Below are 22,861 nucleotides of genomic sequence, written 5' to 3' on the forward strand. Positions count from 1 at the left end.
TTCGTTGTCCCTATACCAACGATCCTGGACTACCTCTGGTCACTTAAGGAGCAAGGTCTCGTGGTCTCATCGTTGAAAGTGCACCTAGCGGCCATATCCGCCTTTCGGCCGCCCGTCGGTCACCGGTCCATCTTCTCCGATCCGACGGTTTCCCGCTTCCTCAAAGGCCTAGATCGCTTGTTCCCACCAGTGCGGCGTCCCACTCCGTCCTGGAATCTGAATCTGGTTTTGACCAGGCTCATGAGGGCCCCCTTTGAGCCCTTGGCCACGTGTTCCCTGCTCCATTTGTCGTGGAAAACAGCTTTCCTCGTCGCCATCACCTCAGCGAGGCGCGTTTCCGAGCTTCATGCCCTGACGGCTGGTCCACCGTACACCATCTTTCATGCAGACAAGGTTCAGCTTCGGCCACACCCGGCCTTCCTCCCTAAGGTGGTGTCGGCCTTCCATTTAAACCAGGACATATTTCTTCCTGTTTTTTTCCCGAAGCCTCACGCCTCGAGTCGGGAACAACAGCTTCACACCCTGGACGTCCGCAGGGCCCTTGCTTTCTACATAGAGCGAACAAAACCTTTCCGCCGTTCGCCCCAACTATTCGTAGCAGTTGCGGAGCGTATGAAAGGCAAGCCGGTCTCCTCTCAGAGGATTTCCTCCTGGGTCACTGCATGTATCCGAACATGCTACGAGCTTGCTTGTGTACCAGCTAACCGTCTCACCGCTCACTCTACGAGAGCTCAAGCCTCGTCTGCCGCCTTCCTGGCCCATGTCCCCATCCAGGACATCTGTAGAGCGGCCACCTGGTCTTCTGTCCACACCTTCGCCTCCCACTACGCGTTGGTGCAGCAATCCAGAGACGATGCAGCCTTCGGCTCAGCAGTCTTACACTCTGCCACATCTCACTCCGACCCCACCGCCTAGGTAAGGCTTGGGAATCACCTAACTGGAATGCATAGGAGCAATCACTCGAAGAAGAAAAGACGGTTACTCACCATTGTAACTGTTGTTCTTCGAGATGTGTTGCTCCTATCCATTCCAGACCCGCCCTCCTTCCCCACTGTCGGAGTAGCCGGCAAGAAGAAACTGAGGAGCGGACGGGCCGGCTGGGGTATATATCCAGCGCTATAGCGGTGCCACTCCAGGGGGCGCCCAGCCGGCCCGCCGGTGTTGCTAGGGTAAAAATCTTCCGAAGAGCCGTGCACGCACGGCGCGCACACCTAACTGGAATGTATAGGAGCAACACATCTCGAAGAACAACAGTTACAACGGTGAGTAACCGTCTTTTATATCAGTAATCAACGTGGAATTAACAGATCAAATTATTAATGACCAGTGGATTGCTTATTTCCCTTTCTGTAGGTTAATGCCATTTGCCTACTTCTTACATTCTCTCATAATCAATTAGGGTCTCCAGAGAATTGTGGTCTGAACCGGTTGTTGCTGGTGTAAGAACCAGCTGCTGCTTTTCAATGTCAGGCATCTTGAAAGTGACACTATCATGCATGTTCATAGGTGCCCCACATTAAAATTCTTCTAATGTCTTAGAAATATATCTAACACGTTAATCAGGCTGAACATTTAAAAACAAAGAGGAACAGATGACTGCAAGTCACAAGAAACTAAGCAGCGAATGAGAGTTTTCTGGTATAATACACAGACGCCTGTTTATTTCCCATAGGACATGTACACTCACGGACATGTTTATCTCGTGTTACACAGGTGTCTGTTTTCTTCTTTCTACAGTAGCCTGTCACTTTAGATGTGGCAAGGCTTCTGTTTACACTCTGCAGCTGCAAGGGATGCTGGAAATTGAGTGGGAGGCCTTAGGAAAGCAATATTTTCACTCCCAGAGGGGAGCAGCTGTAGTAAGACAAACTCCTCTTCACTGTCTGTTGGGAGCATCTGAAGCAAGAGCAGGAGCCAGGAATTCTTCCTTATACTTCTCTATACAGAGTATTGGCAAATGTGCAGAGGGGGAGGGGCTAATCCCCTTGGAATGCAACCATTAATACTTGTTGTGCAATCGTTACTGCATTTCAAGGGGATTAGCACATAGAGGCAATTATAGCAGAGTGAAGCTTCACTATAAGTTCCAATGCACTAAAATGCAGTGGAGCAATAGAGGACTGACTGCCTCTGGACTGGGGGTTCTCAGGACAAATTTTTTGGTGGCCTCAGAGTACGGCCACCAACTCTTACTGGTGGCCGCTCTCACACTTTTTCCTAAAACACTTACCGGTAATTAGCATTAGGAAAAACAAATAAATATGCACATATACATGTCCAAATCATTGTAATTTATTTATTGCTAGCTAGTAAGTCTGCTGTGAAAAATGATATTAACAAACATACAAGTATCACTTTTCACAGCAGACTTACTCAGCCCTGCCAAGCCTGGGGACAAATTAAGGTCCTGGATGGGGGCTGGGGGAGGCATCGGGGGACTAGAGCCTGAATCCCCGCTGCCAGAACCTGGGGCTTGTTGCAGTGCAGCCAAAGACTGGGACTGGAGTCCAGAGCCCCACGGTCAGAGCCTGACACCCCACTACGCCAAGGCTGAACCCCAAAGCCTGAGCCCCACCGCCCCGGGAAGGTGGGGAACTCACTGGTGCCTGCTCTTCCAGCATTGTGCCCCAGGTGTCTCCAAAGGAGGGCAGGGCCCAACCCCTGCTGGCAGCCCCAGCAACCAACACCAAGGCAGGGCATCCAGGAGTAACAGGGACAGGGCGGGGCTGTTACTTTGCCCCCCCCCTTCCCCAGCCCAGGAGGCTGTCGCCACAAGAAAAGTCCCTGGTGGCCGCATTTGAGAAACGCTGCTCTAGACTACATTTTGTCAATGTAAGTCAGTAGCTTGCATACCATAAACAGTGATATGCAGACTTCTCTTTTCTTTGCAGTGTCTTGTGCATGAATGGCAGGTCCAGCTGTGGGCTACATCCTGCTCACCATACAGAACTACTACTGTCTATTTGGTATCCATTATCTTTGTGTGAGCATCTCCAAAAATGATTGTAAGAGCTTGGTGTTGAATTAGTTTCTGGGGACTACAACACTACCATTTATTGCTGAAAATAGGCCAGGCTCTACAGACATTGTCTTTCTCCAACGTCTTCCAGATCCTCCAACAGGTGACAGAGGTATTACGTTTGTCTGAAAGTACTAACTGTAGCAGGTAGGATCAGGAGAATCAGATCTGCTGATAACAGATCTGCCCTTAATCCCAGCAGTCTGTATTGATGATTACAGGTAGGGTCTCTGTGGTAGCAGTGCATGAGCCAGAGGGCAGTGTGTCATTATTTTTATCCTCAGCTTGACTGTGGTGCAGGTTCATTTTTAGTTTTCATTTATTTCCTGTTTAAACTCCAAACCCTGCTGGTTCTTTATACCTCAAGCAAGCACACCCAGCAAGAATGAAAACAGGCTGCCTTTGGGGATGGATTAGCCCCCTGTATCAGAGAAGCTTGTGCTAGCCCTGCCTATGGCCAGAGAGAGAGATTGCCATATTGACACAGCATCTGGTGAATGTATGCTTTGTGTACTCTAGGACATTTACCAATCATAGGCAACAGGTGTCAGAAACAGGTGCAGCTTAACAATGCTGAGCACAGTTGAAATGGAAGTGTGCAGTATACCAAACTGTTCAGTACATTTCCAGAAACCATGGTTAAACCCATCTCCCTCTGCCAGTAATGGGTAATTTCCCCAATAGACATGGTGCTAGACATATACTCAAGATAGCTAAAAGCTTCTCTTAACCCTTCAGAGAAGGTCTGCTGTCTCCACTGTGAACTTGACTCGCTATAAAGTTGCAAGATTTGACATGAGCGTTTTGTCCAGTTTTGTTATAAATATTCCAAGCAATGGAGTTCCGCACCACTTCCCGGTGGAGACTGTGCCATAAGTTAACAGATCTCCGTTACAAAGGGTTTTTTTGGTATTCAAACTAAATTTCCCCTTTCTTAATTTCATCTCATAATTCTTAGTTACCTCCTTTGTACCAGCCTAAATAATTCTGCTCCTTTTATAGGCCCGTTGCTGCTCAAGTCAATGGTAAAACTCAATTTCATTGGGTAATATTCAGGGAGATATGTGCTCTGACCACCCCCTTAATGCTGTTTCTTCTGTCCCTTTAAAAATTCTGGCAAGCTAATTTCTCCATCTACATACTGGGCATAATAATGCTTAGCTGCTGCATCAGGCATGCTTGTGAGGCTAATTGAATTCTTTGAGCTCCTCAAGGAAAAACACCGTGGAATGGCTCAGTATTATTAACACTGTGAGCTGACAACAGCTAGCCAACTGACTAAGAAAAGAGCCCTGGAGAATGAAATCTGCCAAGTTACTGTTCACTTGAAATAACTCTTCTGTTACTGCCTATATCGTTTGTTAAATTGGAACTGGGCTACTAAAAGGCGCCTTAGTAGTCTCCTATTTGAGTCTTTTATTTTGAATTGTATATTAAGTGCTGGTTGAAGGTGTTAGATTGAAAGCCCCAAGGAGTCCTATTAATTCCCAGAGCATAACAGTTCAGGTAGAAGCAGGGCAAACATCCCCCTGCTGCACCCTGCTAGTGTGTCTCAATATCGTCATGGAGGGACCACTTCTAGGGATGAGAGGGTTGTTCAGTCTCCTGGCCCACTCAGGCCTTTAGTGAGAGGAGATGTGGAGTATGTAGCTCGGACACTGCAATGCCATTTGTTTTAAAAGGTACTACACCTTTAAATTTTCTAAGAACTCTCCCTCTGTGCAGAGGTCAACAGCCATTTTATTCTGAGTTGTGGCAGCCTGTCCAGGGGGCACAGACAGAGTCTCGCCTACAGGCTGCAGCAACTCTGAGAACAAAATGGCAGCTGAACTCTGAGAGAGGCAGTTCTTAGCTATGTAAAGGAAGGGGCGGCGGCACCTTTAAAACAAAAGGCATTGCAGTTTCCCAGCTACCTACACCCAACAGGGGCCTATTAGTTCCAAATTTGATGGTGCTTTCCTGTCATGTGGACACTTGTCTATAAAGAACAAAATTGAGACCAGCTCCTTTCACACAGGCCACCGAGTAGCCGAAAGAGGATAAAAACTTGTGGTCCCTAGTGGCCGGTTCTGGATTTAAATCAGTGACCCAAGCTGAAGAGCTCCACCAATCACCGGAGCCATGTAGTTGTCCGAGGATGACTGTGTTATGCCCCGAGTTGTATTTTCACCTCGGTTTCTGATTTACTATACATTGGACATACAGTTATATTCCATCTCTTTTGAACTGTGAATGAATATCGTACCATGCGTACTTCATAGGCTTCTTGTAGAAGTTCAGCTGCTGCTGATTTAGAATTTCTGAGGCTCCATCAGAAAAACTAAAAAAAGAGGAAAAAAGAAAACCCCAAACATCAATACCAAGAATATGAAACCAAACCTCTAAAGCTTCCTGGTTGTGAAGCAAAAGAAGGAGCGTGTGTTTCAGCCACACTGCCGGCAGGTGGACTCTGAAAGATCTTATAGACCTCGCACTTCCTGTGGAGGCAGCCAGAAGAACAAAGCCAGTGGAGGTGCCTTTTCTCCTCACCATCCCACTATCTGTTAACTCGCGGCCTCCAGCCCCCCAGTGCAATCCGGGGGGAGCAAGATGAAGTGGAAGGGGATTGTTATCTCTGCTGTCCTGCAGGCACAGCTCCCAATTACAGGTAAGGCAGGCTTTTCATATGACAAGGAACTATTTTAAAACCCTTTTGAGGTGGGGACGGAACACAACGTTTCTGTCAGCTCCCCGCCCTTCTGGTAGCAGGAGGGCATCTGCGTGTGAACCTCTAGCATGTCTGTCCTCCTAATTATGACTAGTTATGCACTAGTTCAGAACCGGCAGCTGCAGAACTTGCTGAAAATGAAGTCTTTGCTATAAAGAAATCCTTTGGAAGGTGGGGAGGGGCGAACGAGGCAGGAGCTACCTACTATTGATGAGGCCTGCCTTTGTTGTGTCAGAGTAAAAGATAGGATAGCGGAATAACATCTTGTAATTAAATGGGGTTTCTAACCCTCCCCCCAACAGTTCTCTGTTTGGGATTTAAAAAATGAAAAGTTGATATGCTGAGTGCAACCACCTTCAATATGCTGCCCAAGAGATATCTTTAATTTAGCTGGATAGAGTTTGGGCTGCACTGATCCTTAGTGGCACGTTCAGTGCTTGGTTTCCAATAAATGTCACACCCTAGCAGCTCAGAAGCTGCTGTTGAGGGATTAGAGGAAGGGTAAAAAGGCTGTGATTCCCCCCATCTTTTTCTATACCTGCACACTTGCTTTCAGGTAATTAAAATGAATAAAGTTTCCGTATCTTATGTGTTTATTTGGTTGGTGTTTATAAACCGACCCCACTCAAGCAGCAAATGGAGTGGGTTTAACATGCAAACATCCATGATTTAAGTTAATTTGGGGGAAGATGGGCATACATTTTAATAATCTATAAAATCAAGGAAAACTAGATCAATTTAATTTGCATCTAGAGAAGGGGCAGGAAAAGGCCTGAATTTGAGTAAGTCAGCAAACATGAAAGACAGCGAGGCCACCTTCGAGTGTATGCAGAAAATCCATATGAAGAGTTTCATCCATGTTTTCTCTAGTTAATGTACACAACCAATGCACCATAAACAGCACTTTTATATCAAGTGTTTTGGGGACCTCAATAAACTTTCAAATAAACAAAGTTTTTGATGATTAGGAAAATGACCCAAAGCATTCACTGATGCTGTGCGACATAATCATGTTCCAGTTAACCTGTGTACCATACATTTCAACAGGATTTTAAACTAGATTTGCATTATCCACAGTAAGTACTCACAGCTACATTTATGTTAATATATAACGAGTACATGTCCTTTGGGATATTAATGAGTTTCTACATACATTGAGCTGTGTGTGCACATGCACAAGTATAAGATGTGTACCAAAACTAGGAAAAGCATTTCTTTCTGTCCTCTTAGAATATTTTCAAAATGCATAAAGGCCTAGGATGTCTGAAGAAAAGGTGATTGTACTTATGGGCACGTAAAGATTTAGAAACTACTTAAGGTCAGCATTTGTTTCTCTGATCCTTCTTCTTTCCTTCTTTTATAAAACATCAGTATCTAGCATGCTACAGGCTCTTGCTCTTATTTGTTCTTTTTTAGCAGAAAGGCCGTACTGAAAAAAAAAACAGCAATTCAATCAAATCTGCTAATTACTAAAGTATCAACTTTATTATGGTCTCTCTGTTCACACACCTTGGGGGATAACCACGCTCACAGGAAGAGACTATTTAGCTACGACACACCCTGGACCAAATTTTGCCCATAAATTTGAGGATGTTCTGATTTGAGGTTTGACCAATAAAGCAAGAGGAGCTGCTGGAGAAATTCAGATCCATGTTTGGATTTTGGAATGCTTCCCCTTTTCAAAGTTCAGCAGGAGGAGATCTGGAGGTCTGGTTCAGGCCCTCCTATAAATATTTCACTAGAAGGAGTTTATAAAAGAAAATAAATATGTTCTGAGTCTCTGAGCAGAGTGATTTTGTTTATCACACTGTTCTCTGCTGCTTTGGGAAATTCTGTTAAAAGACATTTCTTCTGTCTGTACTGAAAGAACCCCCCCAAAACAAAAACAAACAAACCAAAAAACCAGGAGAAACCAAAAGCCCTGCAACAGGGGCGGCTCTAGCCATTTCGCCGCCCCAAGCAGGGCGGCATGCTGCGGGGGACGCTCTGCCGGTCACCGGTCCCGCGGCTCCGGTGGACCTCCTGACGGCGTGCCTGCGGATGCTCCACCGGAGCCGCGGGACCAGCGGACCCTCCGCAGGGACGCCTGCGGGAGGTCCACTGGAGCCGCCTGCCGCCCTCCCGGCGACCGGCAGAGCGCCCCCTGCGGCATGCCACCCCAAGCACGCACTTGGCGTGCTGGGGCCTGGAGCCGCCCCTGCCCTGCAATATGCTGCAGTGGTTTGTGTTAACCACTGCAGTTTCCAATAGTAATATGGCAGTGTTTGGGGCATACTACCTTTTTTTCCCGTGAGGGTGATCAGCTTAATATGAGAGCCATATAAAGACGTGCAACAGGATCCTAAAAGAAGGTTTCTCTCAAATTCTCCTCAAAATCTCCTGTTGAAGTGAACCCAGCACTGGATTATTTGGCTGTAGTGAAGCTAGAACATGTCCACCCTGGAGAGACATCACTCACACAGTTCAGTCAATCAGCATTTAGCTGCCCTGTGCAACTGCTTCTTCTACCCCTAGGGTAGCGTGCAACTCAGGAGCGATTTATTAATCACCATATGGGTAACAGGAAGAAATGGGCAGCGTTGTGTTTTAAGGGTTCATTTGTTGGTTCATTCGTTCCTTCCTTAAAATAAGTTATTTAGAAGATTTACCCTTTAAAAAACAGAAAAAAAAATCTTGTTTACAAATACATCCTGGATACTTCAACCAAATATAAAGATAGAACATTTTTAGGTGCCACTCTCCATACTGTCTACACCGTCCTTGCTGTATTCTTGGCACTAACGCAAAAATCTACCAGGGACTTAATTTAATAATCGTGCTTCTTTCTACTCACAATGATTCATTAATAAATACTCGGAAATGGGACATTTGCGCATCAGACAAAATGTAGGCAAATATAGCCTCTCTTTATGACGGGCTGTTTATTACTCTCCTACAGTGCTAAATTCAGTTTCTTTAGCGATCGTTATATGTTATATAGTAAGCATTCTCTATTAAAACAATACCATGTTAAATTCTTAATGAGTGAGGTAACAGGTTAATGATTCACTCCATCTGATTCCTGTATGCAAGAGGGAGTGTATTTAAAATGGAAGGAGCCATTTGAAAATATATTTATACATTTTGAGTACAAGTCTATCCTTGTTATACTATTGTACTATGTGGATAAATTGAAGAAATTGGGTAGCTTGCTAATAATGGATACAAATTCGTACAACATGTAATTTAAATACCCGTTCTTTGTGGAATCAATGCACATTGTTAAATTATGATTTTGAAATACAAAATATCAAACAACAAAAAGTTTTAAATCTCAAAAAATAACACCTCCCCCCCCAAAAAAACCCCATTTAAATTCTAATTAACTCCATGTTTACACCAGTAAGAATTTTAAAATCTTTACCACTATATAACTATAGCCAAGTATTATAAAAAGACAACACCCCCGGCCACCATCTAGAACTTTAAAATGTGTCCGTGAAGAAACAGATGGGGACCTATTAAATAATATAAATGGTACATTTGCTCATTTAGGATGGCATGGGCAGGAGACACAGAATTTAAAAAAAAAACCTGAGAAAATATCAGGCCTGCTAAAAGCATCTGCTCTGTCTGTGTTTGTGTATGTTGAAAAGATTTCAGTGTCATATGTATATAACTTGGATCAAAACTTACATTAAAGTGTTGTTACTCCTTTTATTTTATTGCTAAGAAAATGTCTATACTTACTGAATCTTGGAGAAGTTGGGTTTTACAGCCTTTCTTTGATGTGTAATAATGTGCTACCTGAAATTTGGAGATTAGCTCTGACTGTAGATCTGTTGGTAACTAAATTCATTTCTCTTCCTTTAAAAAAGTATGTGCAATCTGTATCCTTTAGGAATGAGGTTTAGGATCAAATTTTTCAAAGAAGGGGTGAAAGCTATGCTATGTGAAATCCCACATTGCCATGCACAGGTGACTAGTATTCACATATACAAACCAGATAACTGTTCATGCATATGAGTAGTTGAGTTTGCAGTTCCTCAATTTGCACATGCAAATACTTCTTTGCCAAAAACTGGGAAGAAAATGGGTGCGTGAGTGTTTAGCTGTGTGCAACTGGTGTGTTAGCACTTGCGTGTGTACAAGGGGTATATGGAAGTGTTTGTGGATGCATCTTTTGCTCCCTCTTTTGACAATTTAGCCATTAAAAACAGAGAAGAAAGACCATACCTAGCCACGCTCTTTCCCCAACCCTTAAACACACACACTACTGTCAGTGCGTGTACAAGTCTGTTCAAGGACATGGAAGCTGAATTTTAATTTTAAATAATATATGTTTCAAATATTTAAAAAAACAAAATTGCTAGAAACAAACCATTGCAATTTGAATGCCCTCTCTGCTTTTTGTTTATGGTCATTCTTTATAAGATTGGGTTAGTCTACTGAATTGGAAATGACCACAGTCAACTTGGAGAGAAAAAGAATCCTAAACCAAAGGAAGAAAGACAAAATTAAAAAGATGGGACATGGCCACTTTCTGCACCATTGTTATTATGCTGCAACATGGCCGAAAGCAGGTTCCTGAGCCAGTTCAGATATTATTGTGTACAACATACAGCCTATGTATTATTTTGACATAATTACAGTGAAATAATAATTGCACATCTCCACCTGTCTCCTGATGCTTTCTGAAGAAAATAGTACTGACTGATTTGTGAAATTTCTAAGTGAAGGCAAAGCCACCCAAATAACGATATGCTCTTTGGATGCACAAATATTACAGTATAAGAACTTAGAATTGAATAGAAGTGGTGGAGGAAGGGACTATAATATTACCAAGCAAGTGATATAATACAAGGCACAGTAGAACAGAATGGGAGTGCGTAAGGGGTAGCAGTGTTGCCAATTCTCATATTTTCTTCTCAAGTCTTGCAATATTTGGTGGTTTTCTTAAAGCCCCAACTCCTGGAATCATGGGAGTAGGTGCAAATCTCAGCTTCCATTAAAAATAAAAGTTTTCAGCCCTCATGATTGCAATTCAAAGCTAGACAATGTGAACCAGAAAGGCTCAAAAAACAGAAAGCAAATTTCCTCCCTGAATTTATTATTTTTTTAAACTCTCATGATTTTTTGGGGACCTGACCATGATTTTTGAACACTACGGGTTGGCAATATTGAAAATTCATTCTTTGACTGGAAAGCTATTGAACTTTTAGAGCCAGGGAACAGATAGTTTAGAGGGAGAGGGGATGCCGATAGCTTCTTCCAGTACAAATAAATCTCTGGAGCCTGTACATTAAGAGACACAGTTCTTAAATGAGAGCTGGAAAATGGCTACTCTCAGTAACCTGCTCTGAGTTTTAGAAAGCCTACTCTGATGAGAGATTGACAAAGGATTTAGTACCAGGACAATGTCTTATGCCAACATTGCCACGGCAAAATCTATTGCCAGTGTCTTCATTCTGTGTTTGCCCCCGAAACTGTGAATAGTGAAAACAAGCAGACAAAACCAAATTTATTTAAAAAAAACCAAAACCTGACGCTACGCTGGTCTACAAGGACTGGTCCCAGACACTACACTAATGGTATTTTAAGCTGTAGCGTTTTGGTAACGTCAGGGTAGAATATTGATTTTTTTTAAAGTGATTATACAACAAAACTGGGTGAATACTGCACACTTTTAAAAACGGATAGTCATTCAGATTTTGTAATGAATTTGCTCTAGCCATAAACGTGCCCCTTTTGTGTTCACTTCTGATCAACATTAGAGTGATAGAGTTCTTTGTATAAATGCAGCAACCAAACTTTAAATCCACTTGGACAAACATTCATGTCACAATCCCACCAATGCTTGCCCACCAATCCAGTGATGGACCAGAAACAAATGTATTTAGCTTAGATGATAAATCCCAATTAAATGACACAGCTTGGCTATTGTGTACTGAAGACTGGCAGTAAGATATTTGCGATCAATCAATCCATACAGTTAAAATAATGTTCTTTTTAAAAGATTTGGGGAAACTCTCGTCTGCTACAAACATTCCACAGCAGAAAGCTACATTAATGAAGTATATGGTTCACTAAATTAGATGCACATTTTTTTCAGCATAGATTGGACCTTATTTTTAAAACTTCAGTCATATAATATTTCTTTTCCCCTTCTCCCATCCTTTGGGACAAATTTCTTAATGAGATGGATAACATTTCTGATCTGCATTCTGATTCACATGGGTGGATCCCTATGCCTGTGTGGAGACCTGTTGAAATTGGCCTATGTGGATTGGACAGTAGGTTGGGAGCTTAAAGTCATGGTATTTGTACTGTGCATACACACATCTTGGAGAGAGGCATTTTTGCAGATAATCCTCAGAGGACTTTGCTATTGATTTTATGTGGAAGGTGCTCAGATAATATGGTGATAGGCAGCAACTGAAAACTATAAAATAGGTAGAGTTGGAGAGAGAGAAATTACTGTCATAGCAAAGATTTCCATTTTGGATTTTGTTTTGATTAGTATTACCAACCATCAATCTAAAAATGTAGCTTTTGTGCGTCAATAAATGTATGCCATCATATCTAAGTCCACCTCTTTTCAGGGTTTTAAAATTCAGCTGTAAATAATTGTTGTGAGCGGCAACCTGCAGTATATGATTTCAACCCAGCAATCCAATGTATTTAGTCCTTTAAAAGATGTCATACAAACCATCCAGCTATTTTTGAGTATAATGGTCAAAACAAAATTAGGTTCTATGACTAGAGGGCTTTAGTCACCAATGTTATCAGGCTGGTATCTTTCACTAACACACATTTCACTGAAAATGCTTAAACAGTGATAATACTGCACAGCATAAAAATGGAATTTTTGTTTTATATTGATCTTTCAAAATCACCCATTTTGCATTCATTTTTATCACTGATCTTTTCCATGCATTGTACAGTAATTAAATACAAATCATATTTCCATACTAAGTAACTCAGGCTATTTTTTTGTAAATATGAAATATGTGGCCTGAAACAAATCACTAACGGCCCTGATCCTGCAACTAGATCCATGTGGACAGACCCTTGCATCCATGTGGAATCCCAAAGGAGCTCTGTGCAAATACAAGGATTTGCCCTTGCACATCCCATTGCAGGATTGGGCCTTATACTCTCTTTGTGAGCCTCAGTTTGCCGCCCATGTGTAAGATGTAGATAATACTGCTGACTTTATAAGGGAATTGTAAGGCTTGATTAATTTAAAAAGTGTGTGTGTGTTTGTATACACATATATATAAAAACATTTATTTAAGAGCTTCAGATGAAAGGTGCTATACAAGTGTAAAGTGTGTGTATGAATAATTTTTTTGTCTTTGATCTTTTTTTGGTGGCATCATTTCTTATTTAAATAGTTCCCAGGAGGTGTATAAATGGCTGCTAGTCTTTCAATCCACCTTTCTTCTGCATTTGATTTAATTTGTATCTAACTATTCAAATCTGTATGTGTTTGTCCCCTGATATGGACCAAAATCATCTGTGCTGAACGTCCATTGACTTCATGAGGTGCGCCTCGGGGATAAATTTGTCCGTATACTCTCCCCAGGTTCCAGGTCACATTCTCTCACCACTAGTAATGGACCTTTTCTGATCATTATGATTCCTGAACTCTGGACGTCCTTCTGAAATTTTTTTAAGCCTGGGTCCTGAGATTTGTGCACATTTTACTGGGGCTACTCACATGAATAAAGTTAAGCAGGCACATAAATCCTTGCAGGAGCTGGGCAATGAAAGGTAGATTAAGCATTTTCATCACCTCTACTCTGATTTCCTTTCCCTGTGCAGGAGGGAGTGCACAACACCCATATCAGTCATGATTTGGCTCATTTTTCTCTTAATTTTTTAAGTATGGAATTTTTAAATTTGATTTTTAAACAAACATACAGAGCTCAGCAGATAGGTGTTATTGTGAAAGTGACCCCTCAAAGTCCAGTGAAAACTGATAATCTGGTAAAGTTTGATCTTTCACTGAAAGTTGAACATTGCACTCAAGGTCACTTTTGAAGTTGGTTTCTTAAAAGCAAAAATTTTTATTGGATATACCTGAAAAGAAAAGTCAGTTTTCACAAGCCAATTTGACTGTAACCACTTTTAAAAATAAACACAGACCTATGAGTATCACTAACCCTGCTTCAAATAAATGTCTGTTCTTGTGCTTCTCAGAGGGACAGAAAAACAGGTCTGAACTAAAAAAAAAAACCAAAAACCCTCCACAGCTAATATAAGACCTGGCAAGAACAGATAACATTCAAAGGCTTCTTCGAGTAGGGCCTGATCCCATCGGGTCTTTAAAAGTTAGTGAGAAATCACTGAGAGTTTTGCCTGTATATAAGCACAGCCAGATTGCATCAAACATAGTGTGGCGGGGGGGAACCACCCATAATCCAGTGTAGCTTGACTTAGAGTGGGTAAGTGATAGTAGACTGTCATGGACAGCCACATAGCTTGGGCAGTTACCATTCTAGTATAATTATAACCCAGCACCAATTTTAGGCAGTGTGTACTTTAGCCAGATAAGGATTTGCTACTCCAGAATGTAAATTCTCCCATTTCTCCCCTTGTAAGTCATGTACAGCTTTCCTGGAAACACTGCTACCCAATTTAGCCCGTCTGTTTGAGGGATTGTGAGAGGGCTTGGAACAATTAATTTGTTTAAGACAACTGCTTCCTCAAGCAATTAGTAGCAGTGTCACAGCATTCTGTGACAGTTCTGATGATGAATGCTTATAACTTTGAAAGTATTGCCAACTCCAACCATTCCAAAATCATGAGTCAGGCCTCAGAAATTCATGAAATTGGCTTTAAAGTTATGAAGTTTTAGAAATAAATAAATATGGGGTTCTTTATTTGCCTTCTGGTTTTGAGCCAGTAGGGTTCATTTAGGTCACATCTTCAAGCTTTTTTTCCTGTAATCATGAGAGCTAGAAACTTACTTAACTTTTTAATGAAAGCTGAGATTCTCACATAACTACTTGTCTCCAGGAGTTGTGGCTTTAATAAACCATCAAATATCACGGGACTCACAATAAAATCAAGAGAGTTGGCTACATTGCTTTGATCACCTGCTTTAGCATTTGAGGTGGCCGGAGCTTATGTGAAGTGGACAGAACTGGAGTTCTCTGTTGCCAACCTGTTCATACAGCTAAATTAATCTCTTAGTTTGAATAACCTCAGCTGTTATTTTACTAACCTGCATTCAGACCCCACATTGCTAAAATGTATTTGTTGTTGCTGTGGTTCGGTATGTCTGCATTGGCTGAAGAACAGTAACAGATTTTCAGGCTTCACATGATTCTACTTTTATAACTCTCTTAAAACAAGTGTCAGATGTAAACCTATCTTGCTGTAACATCTTTTCCAAGACGTTTTTATCTGATTTTATCTCTCTCAGCTGCGAAGAAGTAGCTGGCAGGTTTGCCCCCTTTCTCTCTTGTTGTTCTTTTTAGGTATTGAAGCCACAGGCCTGTTTGCTCAAAGTGATCACTTAGTAGTCTACATATTAGGTTTAAAATACCTATATTTGTTAGATCAGGAACTACAGGTTCAAACCCCAGCAGAATTAGTTTAGTTCTTCCAAAGTAGATTAATTGAGTACCATTGTAATGCCAACAGACCCCAGATGTTGGGGGGTGGGATCGAACCCTGGACTTCTAGAAATTAGTGCATGAGCCTCTACCACATGTGCTAAAAGTCAGCTGGCTGTTAGTGAATACTGTAGAGCAGACTCATTTTATCTCTCTCTATGTGGTCTTGCTGCCGCTAGATGGGCCAGAACACCACACCCAGAATGCGTGTGGGTTACATACTTCCGCTAGCTGAGGAAGCATGTCCCGAGCTTTGGAGTCTTCCAGGTGAAATCCCGGACAAGCCCCCACTTGTAATGCCAACAGACCCCAGTTCTTGGCAAGCAGGATTGAACCTGGAACCTCAGTGCATAAGCCTCTACTGCATGAGCTAAAAGCCAATTGGCTGTTAGCTAAGGCCGTAGAGCAGACTTATTTTCTCTCTCTTTAAGTGCCACAAGATGGGACAGAACACCACACCCAGAAGGTGTGTGGGTTAAACCAGGCATTTTGCTGTTCTTTCAGACAAGAGGTACGACACCACAGTCTTGCCAGTTCTGTATGTCCTTTGGGTAAAGATAGTTTTTTGCCCCCATTAGTGCCTTTGCCCCAGAATTTCTCTTTCCACTGATAGCTGCCCTGCACTTCAGAACTGACTGCATTTCATCAAGTCTGGATTGCCCAGCCAGGCCCTTGCATGTGGGAGGGTCTGGAATGGGCTACAGGATAGCTGCTGCTCTCTCCCACCTGCAGGACAACAGAAATATGAATATTGCTACCATGTGGTTAGCTGTTACTGAACCCTAATCTTGCCACTCCTGAAGCCATACTTGCTCATCCCTTGATCACCTAGGCCCAGTTCTCCAAACTACTGTGAGATGGGTGGGAAAAATGATGGAGAGGGATTGGGGGAAAGTGCTAGAGTTCAGGCCAGCTCTAGTCCCCAAGGGATACAGATGGCAGAGGGAGGTTGCACACACTCTGAAATTAGAGCACTGCCTGAGGAGTGCTGTTGCAGGAGCAACAGAGCTGGGTGCCCACCTCTCTAATCTGGCAGTTTTGGGCAGCTGCAAGTCTCCTGATAAGAGTAATGGGCTTTATTGGAGAAAATGGCCTGGGAGTCAAAAGCTTGGGATACAGTTCCTGGCTCTGCCATAGACTCTGTGCAACCAAGTCACATAATCTATCTGTGCCTCCGTTCCCCCTGTGTAAAATGGGGATAATGCCTCCTTTCTCTCATACTTGTCTGCCTATTTAGACTGTAAGCTTTTTGCAGCTGTCTCTCACACTTTGTACAGTGCCCAGCATAAGGGGGCCCTAATCTCAGTTGCAGTTTCAAGGCAGTAGTGTAATACAAGTAGCAATGGGGCCTGCTGCCTTTTCCCATTTTAAATGCAACACAAGGAATTCCTCCAGGCTCATCAGCAGGCAGGATTAGGGGAAAAGCCACAGATCAGGTCCCCAGAAAGGGAGTTTCCTCCAAGCTACCATGCCCATATGTAAAGTGCTTAACCCTTATTTAGGGCTTTCCAGCCATACAAAGGAAAGGAAATATCATTTCATCTTCCCATATTGGAAGGGTGGGGAAGGTAAATTGAGGCAAAGACTTACCCAAAGTCACCAGAAGAACTAGGAATAAAACCTATGTCTTCTAATTCCCAGGCCTATGCCTAGTGATCAAACTACATTACCTCCTATATATAGATAGTTCCAAATTCTAATACTTGTGCTACTACTTGTGTTGATGATGCAGGCTAGGCAACAGCCTCTGTGAATAGCAGAGATTCTACTTCCATAGGGTCTATAAAAGCAGAGTCCTATTAAACTGTCTGTCTTCTCCCCCACCCCGTGTGTGTGTGGTGGATAAGGCAAGCAGTTTTAGTGAGTGTGAGTGGATATGAGGTGCAGGTGTGTCACTGGATAAGCATGGGCAGCTGTGTGGCATGTCAGTAAACAGGAATTAAGAGGTGGGGGGGGAAAGAAAAGTTGGTTTAGAGTATTGTAGAAAGAAGGAATGATCACAATGATATGGAAAAGTAGAAGGAAGAGAAAAGATGAAAAAACATAGGGGAAAGATGGAGCAAATAGAACTTGTAGGAAGAAAACAATCATTTTACTGTAGCTGAAAAGCTAGTCTGAGGGGGAAATGATTCCAGCATCTATCATAAAAGGAAAGGAAAAGAACTCGGGGGCGGAGAGAGAAAGAAGAACAAATCCAAGAAAGGAAACCTAGTAAGTTAAAGTGGTTTTTTTTTAATATATAGTGAACTAGGTACTCTAATATTACAATGAAATGTAAGTAAATAATACTAATTTGTACACTCCTCTTAGACAGAGAATTAAAAGTGTATAGGGGCTCCAATGAACTGCTTTCTCGGGGAAAGCCCAAATCTTTTCTCCACTTACCCTCCCAAAAAATAAAATAGTGCTGCTCTAAAGATATTCCCTGAGCTGCTTGTAACAATGGCTGGGATGGACTGCCTGTATCTTCTAGTCTGACCCTAGTGGTGGAAGAAGTGATTCCCCCTCCCCCATATAGATTACTTGTAAACTCCTTTGGGATTAAAGGCATTATCTAAAAGTAAGAAACTATTTGCTATGCCATTCCTCATTATAATTTGCATACCACTAACAACTTGATTTATAGCAATTTATATACGGCAATTTATAGCTAGATATGAAGACTGGGTCTCTACTTTTATGAGTTTATAACCTAAATAGCTCTAAATATAGTTCAAATGTTGGAGATGCTTACCATTGAGTGATGAATGTGACACTGGTGAAAGGGTTTATTTGAAAATGCTTCTAAGTGGATAGAAACAGTATTCTCTCACAACAGGGTGTGATCAGTCAATGGGAGTTTGTTGTGCAGTTGTAATGCTTTAACTTAATTTCCTTCTGGAGATCTTGGATGGGTAAAGTTCCCATGGATCTAGAATTCTCCCTTTCTAGCCTGCTCCTGCAGTTTCACCTACGTTCAAATTATTTAATGTCCTTTTCCTAAGGAAACTCAGTTGTGTGTTTTCTAATATGCTGCCACATTCTTAATTATTCTGCCTCCACTGAAATGCTGACTATTCTTTAAAGGGCCTTGTGATGCTTTCAATTCTGTCTAGCTAGAAAATTAATCTTGAAATACTGGAAATTATTGCATATGAATGGAGAGATTTCAATTTTGAATATTCCTCTTTGTGAAAGCTTCTCAAGATTAAATATTGGGGTCTACTGTTGTCTCATAAATCTGGTATCTCTCTCAGCCGAGAGCAGAAAATCTTTACGATTCTTATTGTCTCCATGGCTGCACAAAGTAACTCTGGCTTTATTGCAAGCAGTGTGGCTCAATGGCTAAAGCAGGGGACTGGGAATTGGCACACCTGGGTTTTGTTCCTCGTTCTGTCATTGACTTGTTGTGATCTTGAGTAAATCATGGGAATGTGTTTGGGTGTTTCTGCTAGGATAGTGTCCAGGCTAGGCTCCCTTTAGGATCAAGGTGCTCTACAAAAATAAAGGAAGACACAGTATTTGCCCGAAGAATTTACACTGTATTAGTAATTTATTCACCTGTAAGTAGGTATAAATATTTGCTTCACAAGGGTATCTAGAGGATTGATTGATTAATTCTGTAAAGTATTGTTGAGACCACTGATGAAATATGCTATGTAAGTGGGACAGTAGAAACAGCACAAGTGGGCAATTTGCTGCCATAGTCTTACTGCTTATAAAGTAACCTTCTCTGCACTGGGGAAATGGACACTTCCCCCCCCCCCAAAAAAAAATCCACCACACCAGGTTGAACTGAACTGTTGGGATATGTGTAAAAATAAATAATTGGTATAGAGACAGCCTTAATCTCTATAAGAGGGACATAATTTACCTACTGTGCAGTGAGGCTATGAGGATTAATTAATATTTGTAGAGCACTTTGAGCCCATCAAAGCACGGTGCTATAGAAGCACAAAATATGCATTATTTATGCGGAACTCTCTGTTTACCCAGGGAACACTTTACCTCATGGAATGCAGCAAGCCTGGACTGCCACTGTCTAAATGTTTGTACCGGACCTAGCCTACTGGGGCCCAACCTGGTTGGCCTCTAAGTGCTAGGGCGATAGAAATGGTGATAATATTAATGGTCTTATGCAGCTAGTCTTGCTGCCCTCTGCTCCTGCAAAATCACCCACATGGTGGTGTGATGATTATAATGGCTGTATTTCTTATTTGGGCTAGTTAGCGCATATGGATTATTTGAATTGCTGAACCTTTTTATAGATGTTGCTATGTCAGTAGATGCAGAAATTCATATCTCTCCTTTATCACCCAGTTCTCTCTTTCTCCCCCCCTCCTCCCTTTCACCCAGAAAAATAGCTTCTGACTGCTGGGGGCCTGCCCCATGCATTAACTATTTACTAGGCATGAAGACGCCAACTTCAGCTGGGAATTGACTGCAGCTCATTTGCTACATGTGTAGCCTCTGCTGCCTCAGGCACAGAGCAGCTCAGACTTGAACTCTGGTGTCCTTGCCTTCTCAGAAACAAGGCATCCTTAGGGGAGCTACACAGCTGCCAAGCTTTTGTTCAGAATGTTTATGACTTATACAGGGGTAATATCTGTATTGTAATTTAGCCAGGTTCCATATACTGGGTCTCTCACACTGAGGGAATAACGGAAAGTGCTCAAAGAGGTGTCTGGTGTTGACCGAAAGCTACTTGGGATTTTCTTCCAAGGATATTTTTCTGCCTGCTGGCCTTGAGGGCTAGATCTGAAAGGGAGGAGAAAACTGAAATATTCTGGAGGAGAATCCCACAGGCAAGTAATAATTTGGATGGAATTTGCATACAACTAATCAAAATGCTAGCTCTCCAACAGCTGTATATTTTGAGATACCTACTCAGTTTGCATATATGTAAAGAAACATGTATATCTGGGAGGTATCGAACATTCAAGCATGCACATGCAAAGGTACACGTGTGATATAAAACAGTACATACATACATGTACTTGCACACGTGTAAACACATGCACATCTAGGGGCATATATGCAAACATGCACCGAAAGCTACTGCATGTGTGTGTAAGCGCATGTACTGATGTAGATCTATGTAAATGCTTTATTAAACTCATGCCTGCAAATACACAGGTGAACACATAAGTATATTGAGTACGTCTATGCAGCAGCAAGGAGCATGGTAAAAATAACAGTGTGGCTGCTGCAGCAGGGGTGGCGGCTTGGGCTAGCTGGCCTAGCACAAACCTGCCCAACTTCCTGCGTATGTACTTGGGCAGTTAACCTGAGCCGACACCCTTACCACCATGGCTATGCTGCTATTTTAGCAGGCTAGCTTGAGCAGAGCTAGCATGTCTGTCCATGAATGTTGGGAATCACCCCTCCGGCTGCTGTGTAGACAGAAACTTAGAAGCAAATCCTCCTCTGTTCCCCACGTCAATTTTTCATATTTTTTCCCCTCTAGGAACATAAGTGCTTTTTAGCAGGTGTTGTATAGTACCATACATGTACATGCTTCGTGAAGTAGTGTAATATCTGCTAGTACCTTGCCATCACATCTCTCACGTCTGCCCTAATGCGAGAAAACATTGGCAGGGGGAGAGCAATTGCCTCCCAGCTGGTGCCCAGAGGAGCGGAGCAACAGTTCACTGTTAGCTCTGTTCACCTTGCTCAGAGGCTATTGCTACTGCTGCTTCTTTTTCTATTCCTCCTCCAGGGGCGGCTCTAGGCCCCCGCACGCCAAGCGCGTGCTTGGGGTGGCAAGCCGCAGGGGGCACTCTGCCGGTCACCAGGAGGGCGGCAGGCGGCTCCGGTGGACCTCCCGCAGGTGTCCCTGCGGAGGGTCTGCTGGTCCCGCGGCTCCGGTGGAGCATCCACAGGCACGCCTGCGGGAGATCCACTGGAGCTGCGGGACCGGCGACCGGCAGTGCTTGGGGCGGCGAAATGGCTAGAGCCGCCCCTGTCGTCCTCTGCCTCCCTTCCCTTGCACGTCTTGTCTCAGTTGTGTCCTCTCAGACACTGCTGCTCTATATTAGCCCTCCCACTAATGGGGGTGTGAGGTGATATAAACATCACCACCAATCCTCTGCATGGAAGAGGCATGTAGCAGCAGAATCCTCTGCCCATCTTCTGCAAGCCTAAGAAATGATATAATGATTTTTGTATTAATCAAAAGGAGACTATTTGGAAGTCAGGAAATCCAGGGGTGCGAATCAGCAAACAACCTAAATCTTTCCCTGACCACCCTACACTTACATCCCTGAATTGTCCTGAAACCCACGCAGTCTACCTTTTCTGTATTTTCAACATGTCACCTGCTCCCTATTGTTCCACCCCACCCTTTACAGATTGATGTGGCCACCATCCACCCACTACACATGCCGCCTCCAATTCTCGCTCCATTTTAACCAGCTACAGCTTCTCACCTCTTATTCTCCGTACACACATCAAAGACCTGTCCATTCCCAACCCACCTTCTCACTATAATAAAGAAACCAACAACACTTACCCTCTCCGACAGTCTGCTAACATCTCTTCTATCCACCCACCCATGTATAGAAACGTCCCTATGCTTATCCATCTTTTCAAAGACCCAGCTACCCACATAAATATGTTTACTTTAACCTTGTCAACTTTACAAGTAGTAGCCACAGACCCCCAAATGTTAGGTTAACTAGCATTTTACTTTATCTGGTCCACATATGGAACAGAGTTGACTTGTGCATACACCTTTATTGTAAAGAATTTTAAAGATTTGGAAATTTGTTGAAATATTTAGATGTGTATTTACATTATACAAATGATTTGCTGGTCTGGTCTATGCTACAATATTGTACTGTATCCAAATCCTCTTGGTAACCATCACGTTAGCTGAATGAGGGTTCAACACTGTTTCCCGGTCAGGGAAACCAGCAGGGCTTTGGAGCGGAGCCTGGAGCTGGAGCACGGAGTAGCTCTGGAGCAGTGGAGCTGCAGGTTTTTGCCTGGAGCTGGAGCGGAGCACGGAGCACAGTTCCAAAGCCCTGGAAACCAAGACAAACAGGCTACTAAACTGCGTTCACCTAGACAGCTAACGTGATTGATGAAAAAACATGTTCAGATGCAGTTCAATTTTGTAATGTAGACCAGGTCACAATGTTACAGGCATGGGACAGAATTATGTTTGTCTGTGAAACCTTAACTCCAAATTTCTTGACATTCACAAACACAAGTTTGTCAAACTTCAGAAGTCTAAGCAATGTTGAAAGTCTACTTCTTATTTAAGGGATGTGTATTTTAGCCTTGACTTGTGATGAAGGTTTATTCTGGAATTACAGCCACTCTGTACAGTCGACGTTAGCATTATTGTCCCTGTTCTGCATGTAGGTAAATGGACACACAAAGAGTTCAAACAACTTGCTTCACATCTTGCAGTGGCAGAGCTGCAAATAAAACTGTCTGCGTGACAGTAAAAGGAATATAATATGGTATTTGCCTACCCCACAGGGTGTCATGAGACTTAATATATTTGTTGCTAGAATGTATTTCATTAGATTATACAGAGCATTT

The 22,861-nt window shown here is 42.7% G+C and overlaps 1 protein-coding gene across 2 annotated transcripts in view; it reads left to right on the plus strand.

The window, feature by feature from the left end:
* The first annotated feature begins 4,805 nt into the window (after nt 1-4,805).
* Nucleotides 4,806-22,861, plus strand: part of CD247 (CD247 molecule) — an 84,276-nt gene continuing 66,220 nt past the window's right edge. Inside the window, exon 1 of one of the 2 annotated variants that reach the window (XM_045001985.1) lies at nt 4,806-5,666. In XM_045001985.1, the coding sequence (XP_044857920.1) occupies nt 5,609-5,666 (58 nt within the window). In that variant the 5' untranslated portion in view covers nt 4,806-5,608. The remainder of the gene's footprint in view (nt 5,667-22,861) is intronic. The other variant, XM_045001984.1, reaches the window with a different exon arrangement.

Source organism: Mauremys mutica, chromosome 1, assembly GCF_020497125.1.
Source record: "Mauremys mutica isolate MM-2020 ecotype Southern chromosome 1, ASM2049712v1, whole genome shotgun sequence".
NCBI lineage: Eukaryota > Metazoa > Chordata > Testudines > Geoemydidae > Mauremys > Mauremys mutica.